We start from the raw sequence: 8,412 nt of genomic DNA, 5'->3' as shown, positions 1-8,412 counted from the left end.
TTAGAGTTTACGGAAGATCTGGGGGTAGGGGTAGGGGTAGGGGAAAGGCTAGGGGTGGAGGACGGGCTTGGGGTAGGGGAAAGGCTAGAGCTAGGTGAAGGGAAAAGGCTAGAGATGGAGAAAGGGCTGGAGGTAGGGGTAGGGTAAAGGCTAGAGGTTAAGGAAGGGCTGGGGGTAGGGGTAGGGGAAAGGCTCGGGGTCTGGCAAGGGCTGCAGGTAGGGGAAAGGTTAGAGGTGGAGGAAGGGCTGGGGGTAAGGTAGTACTAGAGGTAGAGGAAGGGCTGTGGGTAGGGTAGGGGAAGGGCTAAAGATAGGGTAGGTAAGGTTTTGTTTTCCTCTCTGGAGAAACGGTCCAGTCTTCTAAGGCACACCAGAAGCCGTGGATCGTGGTTTCGAATCCTGGTTCAACCCCAATGTATACATGTTTGTCAGCACCATACCCGTCTTGTCCGTTTCGGGCTTTCCTGTTACATTAAAGTGCCATCCCGTGATATTAGTGGAATACGGTTCATTCGCTATTTCATGCAGTGTAATTTATTGTTAAAAGGGGTCAAGGGCGTGCTTCTCTGATTTCACATTACATATCATACACCACCAAAGTCAGCATTTGTGTGAAGATCATTGTTTTCACCCTGGATATCCAGCCTAGGTTTTTTTTAAAGCTTTACCACTGTTGCTGCTCGGTGAATATTACTTCTGCTACTGTATTCAACTGTGCAATTGAATATTGTTCTGCCACTAAATTGAGTTCTGACATTGTTATTACCGTTCAGTAATTCTCAAAGTAAACAAAAAGCGTCTCATGTCTAAGATGTTACAATGATCGAGAAATATCAACACAGAGACATGATAACATTATCCATGAATTGCCCAGGGAGAAAATTTACTGGAAATGGCTGGATGAGACTGGTTTCTGACGTCAATGTTGGTGTGAAAAACATAGCCGTTTTGTATAAAAGACTTGGGATTGTTTCCATACCAGCATTCGTGAGATCAATTAACATTCGCTGCTGGACAACTGAATCCGTAACAAGGAAGGATGGCATATTCCTACCTGACTTCCGGCACCGCTTCTTCCACCTTCACATCATCAACGGTTGGAGGAGACACGTTCAGAATTGCTGTCATGGGAGCAGCCGCTGTAGGTAAGACAACCATCATCAGCCAGTTTGTACACGGCACGTTTCCTCGACTTTACTGGCCAACGGTGCAGGAACGCTACACCAAAGACATTGATGTGAATGGAAACTCCGTTGTTCTGGACATCTTTGACACCCCTGGGGGTTATTGCTTCTCTTATTTAAGAGAATTAGCCATCGCCAATGCTGATGCGTTTGTACTAGTGTATTCTGTCGCAGATGAGGCATCCCTTGAGACGGTGGCTAATCTCAGAGACATGATTGTCCAACGTAATCCGGCTGGTGTTCCCATCATTGTTATTGGCAACAAGACAGACCTGATACCCGCAGCTCCTCGTTTTATGTCAAGTGAGAAAACTGAATACATGGTGAATGTAGGCTGGCAGCATACCTACAAGGAAGTGTCAGTCAAGGACAGTTCCAACGTTTCAGACATTTTCAGAGAGATTGCCATTCAAACCCAATCTTTTCTGTTCCCTAAAAGAAATCGTATCAACATCTTCCAAAGAATCAAACGTCGTTTGAAGAGGAGCAAGTCGGGGAAAAAATGATTAACTAACTAGTGCTTAAAAGTGTAATATATATGTACTATGTGCAGTGTATAGACAAATATGACAAATGCGTCAGTATGACACTGACGTTTTACCAATGGATGAGTCTGATGTAAGGCAGCTTTGTTGAATAGTGAATAGTGGATGCCAAATAAATCTTCACGTGAATTCATATAAAATTGTTCTTTGTCTAATCTTTGTCTTAACCTTATGGTTCCCCAAAATAGTTTGAGGGAAAATGTCTAAAAACATGTTTGGCCAGGAAATATGTATAATGCCTGAACTTTTCAGGGATTATGTATTGTTCCCGATTGAATGACACATTATATATATGCCCGGAACTTTTCAGGGATTATACACATTCCCTGACATACATGCACTTCCACTACATTTGCCAATGTCATCTAAAGCACATATTGCAACTTCATGGTTTGAACACTTGTCACAAACAGAATTGTTGCAATATGTAGGTCTTTATCAATGGATTTTATCAATTGGTAATTTGCCCAAGTAGTTTTAATTAAGCTTCGGGCATAACGTTGATCTGATATCATTCAGTATTGGTAAAATAGTCAATTCCCTGATTTAACTACCTGTAGTAGGGGTTGGTGTTGTAGCCTAATGGTTACAGCATTCCCCGGTGACGCCCTGGGTTTGATTCTCCACATAGGTACAATGTGTCCAGCCCATTCCACGTGTTCCCCGCCGTGATATTGCTGGAATATTGCTAACAGGGATGTAAAACGATACTCGCATTCACGAGATGAGGGAATAAACGAGATCAGTGTCACATTTAGATCTTTGCAAAAAGATTCAGAATGACAGAAAACTCTCCACAAGACTTCAACTTTCCATAGTGAACATTCTCTTTATGTCGAGCAATATTTCATTTCCAGTGTTATTCTATGACCTTCGATTTCCTGAAATACGCGCCTACCACAACCTCATCTGACCCATGGGAAACACATGTCCAAGTAAGATAACTTTGAAACAAAAACTCTTATACATCTAGCTACATAACTACACACGCCTACCTCAGTAAGAAAGTTAAATGCACTTTCAATTGAATATCATTCTCATTTGTAAACTTACATGCAGTATGCAGTGCGGCTTTAAAAGAAAGTCTGTTGCTTCTACCAACAGTTATGATAAGGTTACATTTACTTCTTTTGTAAATACAAGCAACAAACCCTTTCCACAGCCACAAGACATTTCTACTAAAGGCAGAGTCGATTGTACGATTCTGACAGTATCATGTTAATGTGTTTATGAAGCCTGGTCTAGGAGACAATTTTTTTTGTTTGTCTCTGCAAAACCGGCACATTTCGCAAGCACATCGACGGCTTGTAGGTCACAGCGATGTAAACCTTGACTCGTTTCATTCAAACATAAGTCAAATGAGAAAAAGTGTCTTGCAGTGAGTTGTATATCGCTTTGGCACCAGCGGCAAGTCCATGATCCTGAGGAATGGAACTGGGGGTTGGCGTCTATGCCCGGGAGTACAGTGAACGTGTCGATTGAACGCTGGTTTCTGACGCAGTTTTCAGTGAATCCAGTTTTCAATGGAATTAGTATTGTTCCTGGATTATCTGTCCTACTTTAAGGTCCTGCTTTTTTGCCCATTATATCACGTCCTTTTCGTGGAGTGAACAGAGCAAATAAAGCCACAAACCCTTTCCATATCCAATAGGAAACTCTGCATAAAGCAGAATCTATTGTACAATTCTGACTATAGCATGTGATTATGAATCACTATCAAATAGTAATGATATCAGGTGTTCTCGAAAAGGTTAGCGTATCCTGCCTAACCGGTGGCACACGTCATAAAGAAATGTAAAGGGAAGTCAATGCGTCTAAAACAAACATGGGGAAACATGGTACAAGTTAAAGTAGGGAATTGCATCGGACATCATGTTTGTCACTGATGCGTCAAGTTTGTAAATGTCCGCCACATGTCTGCCATACAACTTTTTGAAAACTTTACTGAGGCCTTGAATGTTGTAACTGTGATCAAACAACTTCTGAGCAAGATTCGTATGCCACTCTTTGAAATCTGGGTAGAATGAGCATGCGCGATTGTATCTCAAAAGTTGCGAAATGTAAACACCAAAGGCTGGAGCTGCATGAAGGGAAAGTTGACTATTGGAAAGTTGAAGTCATCCCTCTTGTCATACAGTCTGGTTGAGAGTCTATTGTTACTCTGAATCTTTATGCATAGATTTAAATGTGAAACAGATGAAGCGGTCTCACTTGTCTCCCTTATTTCTAGTTCAGGTGGGTAAATTATTGGAGGGCAATTGGCTATTTGACTATTATTGAACGATATTAGATCATTGATATATCTGAAGCTTAACTTCTTGGCCAAATTACCTCATTTTGACTTTGGCGATCCGACCAGAACTTCCGATTCATATGCACAATGAAACAGATCAGCAAGAAGGGGAGTACAGTTGGTGCACATGGGGATGCCTACTTCGTGCCTAAACGTCGTACAGTTAGAAACAGATATAAGAATTAGACATAATTCAGTTTACGCGACTACTGTCTGTTTTGGATCTTTCACTTTCAGATTCTAGTTTGTGTAAATGAATTTACATGATCATTGCACGATGACCTTTCTGGAAGGGACCATTTCCCTTCTATTCTTACTGCCATAAACCCAGCTGATGAGCTGTGGAAAGTTTCAAAGGCAAATTGTGAGAATTAGTCGAAACCTGATATTTTTCAAAACATTCTTCATTATCTGATTACCTAGCTTATTTTCAAATATATAATTAGGAGCGAGAAAAGACAAATATTGAATTTAATCAAATTTACACAATTAGTTAACACAAAAAACTGAACTTAAAACAATTAGGTATGAAACCAACAAACAAATGGTACACAATCAACAATTGTAATACACAATTGATTAGGTTTACAAATCAAAGCACGTTACTGAACAGCAACGACAATGACAGTATGCAATATAGGGTTGGTACAATATTCAATGGCAGTATAAAATGTGAGCAGTAGTAATGACAATGACAAGAATAAAAATCACTTCGATATAACAGTGGTCCAGCTTCCGAGCTGGTCCGAGGTTGTGAATCTGGGGTGTATGAGTGATCTTCACATGAAAGCTTGTCTTGAATAATGTCAGATAAAATGTGAGATGAAATGTGAGATGACATGTCAGATGCCACAGGCATGCGCCCGCTCCACTCATATAGTCTAACTACCTTCCAGCTTTCTACACAGTGCCAGACAAATCCAGTGTCACATAGTCCAGAATATTCTATTACGCTTGACATCTACCCAAGACATTCTGATCGTTTACAGATAATTTGAAGATCTAAATATAATAACTTCCTCACCACTGGTTACATTAAAAAAACTACATTCCTAACAACTAATTATTGTCCAAATCCAAAGCAATGAACTTCTAACAATAAATGTCGACAATAAATTACACAGGTCCCTATACAAAAGCCTGGCAGGGCCATTCACATCCTTCAAATAATCGACCTATATCATTAACTATGTGTGTCTATAAAACCATGGACCGTATGGTAGACAATAGATTAATTGAGTACATGGAACCTGTTTTAAATGACTCAATTGATAAGTCATCATTTGTTGAAGATTTTAACATTTAGTGTCGTAGCAAAAGGATATATACTACTGAAGGACAATTGCAGCTGTGTCTGAATAAAATTCAATTACGGTATCTTCAAAATGGTTTCAAATTTTCAAAATCTGTGACAAATTGTATACATTTTTGTCAAAGCTATACACCCGACAAAGATTTGTTTCTTGATGGTACACCTATAAAGGTTTTACAGGAGGCCAGAGTTTCGTGACTTGTTCTGACGATCATTTGATTTGACGAGCATTCATGTATTAGGTATCTAACGACTAAATGTCAAAGGCTTTAGACTTGTTGAAAGTCGAATCCAATAAAAAGTGGGGAGGGGATCAGACAGACCTCCTCCACTTATACACATCACATATTCACTCAAAATTCTAATATGGCCCGATTATTTATGGTGGAGCCTGCAAGAGTAATATTGAAAAATAGACAAAATCATCAAGGACTGAGACTATGTTTTGGCGCCTTTAGGGCATCTCCCATTGATAGTCTCAATGAAGAAGCTGATGAACCTTCCCTAAGTTTTGGTTTGCTTGACTGTGCAGATTTTTTTCTGATAAGGGAAATCTAATATCCTTTAACTTCTTAAAAGGATCGTTTTGATAATGTCAGCACTCGTATAATTTTTGGATTTTTAAGATAAATATAAGTAATAGATAAATTTAGAATAGTTGATATATGTTTTAAAAGTAGTTTAACATTATCATGATATTGTTGATGGTGGGGCTACTCGGGGGTGAGAGTGGTGTAAGTATATTGCCCTTCTGCCAGTGGCACGTAAGCCTCGACCAAGGGATATTATTGACCAGTTATAACCATAAGCCACAAACATACCGTCATACAGTACTATAACCAGATCCAGATATGACATGACATGACATGACATGACATGACATGACATGACTTTCATTCTTTCATCACAAGGGATCCTCACATTTCAATAAATACTCATATGATCAAGACGACATATTCACATTGTGACGTCTTCAAATTTGGACTGACAACCAAAGTGGTTGTTCCCTATCCCTGGGTTGAGATTGATGTAGTTTATTCATAAATACTTGGGTGTCCCATTTCTTTTGCAATATATAGCTGCTGTAACTTCTAACCACAGGTTAATAATCACTGTTGGGGATATGCAGTGGTGTCACAGACGTGCATCCCATAGAGTGGGTTGCGCGTTATGCTTGTGTATGCAATCAAAGATATGTTCTAAAAATGTGGCTTCCTCCATAATGTTTATGCAATGCCATCAAGCTATGGCTCAAGATCCTCATGAAGTCTAATTTGCACCATAAATGAATACAATTTGTCCCGGTTTTAGACAATTTAATTATTTTTTCAAGACATCATTTCTGCATTTTGTTGAGACATAATTGAAGTTATCAATAGTATACATACTTTTATCCCAGAAGATCTATTGAAATCAGATCCTAGTTCCCGCAACCGCTAAGATCAACTGTCACCTCAGAATGATCTTTCACCCAAGCATTCAAGTGTTGCTTACCAGATCCGGAAAGTGAAAGTCGGAATTTGTTTTCTAATCGTGCCACTTGCAAATGGTAAACATTTGAAACGGAAGATACATTTTGGGGAGTGATGCCATACTATCTCGGCCGTCTATTACACATTCCAGAATTTTCCTTTGGTCACTTTTCGAAGTAAAATATTCTTCAAAGCAAAGAATTGAATGGACGTTACCACTTGTGCCAAAGGTGGGGAGTTCATAGTTTTGTGTTTTCAATACATTTCAGAGCCCGAGCGGTTCTTTATGGAATTGAAATAAAAAGCAAAAAGAATGCATAAAAATATTTACAGGGCGAAGTCTGGCTCAAAATATTGTCGATAGAACAGTAAGTTTCTAACGAAATGTGAATTTTTCCGTCATTGACTATATACTAATATTTGGACTCATTAAATCTGGGAATCTCAATAGTTTACATCTCGGTAACAATCGACGCTTGCTTGGGTGGAGATTTCTTATCAAGGGATTTGTCGATTTTATTTGCAGGAATATCTTCTCTCTTTTCTTTTTCATAAGTTTACACTATCCTGAAAATCTGCGAATTGAAGGATGCACAAATCTTAAAATTGAAGATCTCTTTCAAACCTTCAACACCTGAACGTAAATCATACATCATTTTACATACACACGGAACTTTTGAAGTTACTGTTAACCAACAAGTTCACAACATATTTTAGCTTTTCATGGTATCTTGTCTTTCATATCTGAGACCCATAGTCCCATGTATGAGTTGTGTCATTATTTCAGATGCCCGAGAATTAGAATAATTTCAGATGAACATGTCTAAAAGACCCCCCAGCGTTGTTTTGATCCAGGGTGACAAAACTCTCTCCACAAGACTGTATGACAAGGGGGGTGACTTCAACTTTCCAATCGTCATCTTTCCATTTATGTCTAATAATTTTCCTGCAGCTTCTTACAAAATTACGTGAATGACTAGTCAATTGTAGCATTCAAAATGGTGTGTCTTTTAATCTTGAATTGAGTATGAGCTTATCTGAGGCTGAGGTAAGGAGAGTACCATAGTGAAAGCAGCGGCATATTGCAAGGATCGAGAAGCAACAGAGTCAGGAGTCAGACATGTGACGTCAAAACGTTCGCGTATCTTGAGGCAATGAAAAATAGGGGAAATATAGGAATGTGGGTTGCTTCTAGTAACGATGTGAGCTGTTCTGTTTTTGAATTTTCTTCAGACTTGTGAGCAGCTGCTTATCAGATATTCCAGTTTCAAGGCCTTTGCAATAATCTCGTCAGGATAGAATAATGATTGAACAAGGATGGCAGTTGCATGTTTGGTGATAAAATGTAGGATAGATCAATTGTATCTTACATGGAGCTGGCTTATTTTATACAGAGGATCATATCCTATGGTGAAGCTAGGCACCTTGATGTCTAACAGTAAGAGTGCAAGAGTTGTCACTTGTGTCAGTTGTCAACAGTTCCTAAGACGCAGAGTTGAACCTACCAAAATAACCCCAGTGTTTTCATCGCTATGTTCTTACATTTGTAATAACATCCACTTTTGACATGCAACATGACTGTCAGTTGCCATACTGAAACTGCCAA

The 8,412-nt window shown here is 39.2% G+C and overlaps 1 protein-coding gene across 1 annotated transcript; it reads left to right on the top strand.

Annotated features, from left to right (window-relative positions):
* Positions 1 to 1,039: 1,039 nt before the first annotated feature.
* On the top strand, positions 1,040 to 1,690 carry LOC139476923 (ras-related protein Rap-2c-like). The gene has a single exon (XM_071259488.1). It carries the CDS (start codon positions 1,040 to 1,042, stop codon positions 1,688 to 1,690), a length of 651 nt encoding a protein of 216 aa, XP_071115589.1.
* The last annotated feature ends 6,722 nt before the right edge of the window (positions 1,691 to 8,412 follow it).

This window comes from Haliotis cracherodii, unplaced genomic scaffold (assembly GCF_022045235.1).
Source record: "Haliotis cracherodii isolate W230 unplaced genomic scaffold, xgHalCrac1.p SCAF_30, whole genome shotgun sequence".
Lineage (NCBI taxonomy): Eukaryota > Metazoa > Mollusca > Gastropoda > Lepetellida > Haliotidae > Haliotis > Haliotis cracherodii.
The sequence above is the reverse complement of the archived record's forward strand: the minus strand, read 5'-3'. Positions and strand labels throughout refer to the sequence as shown.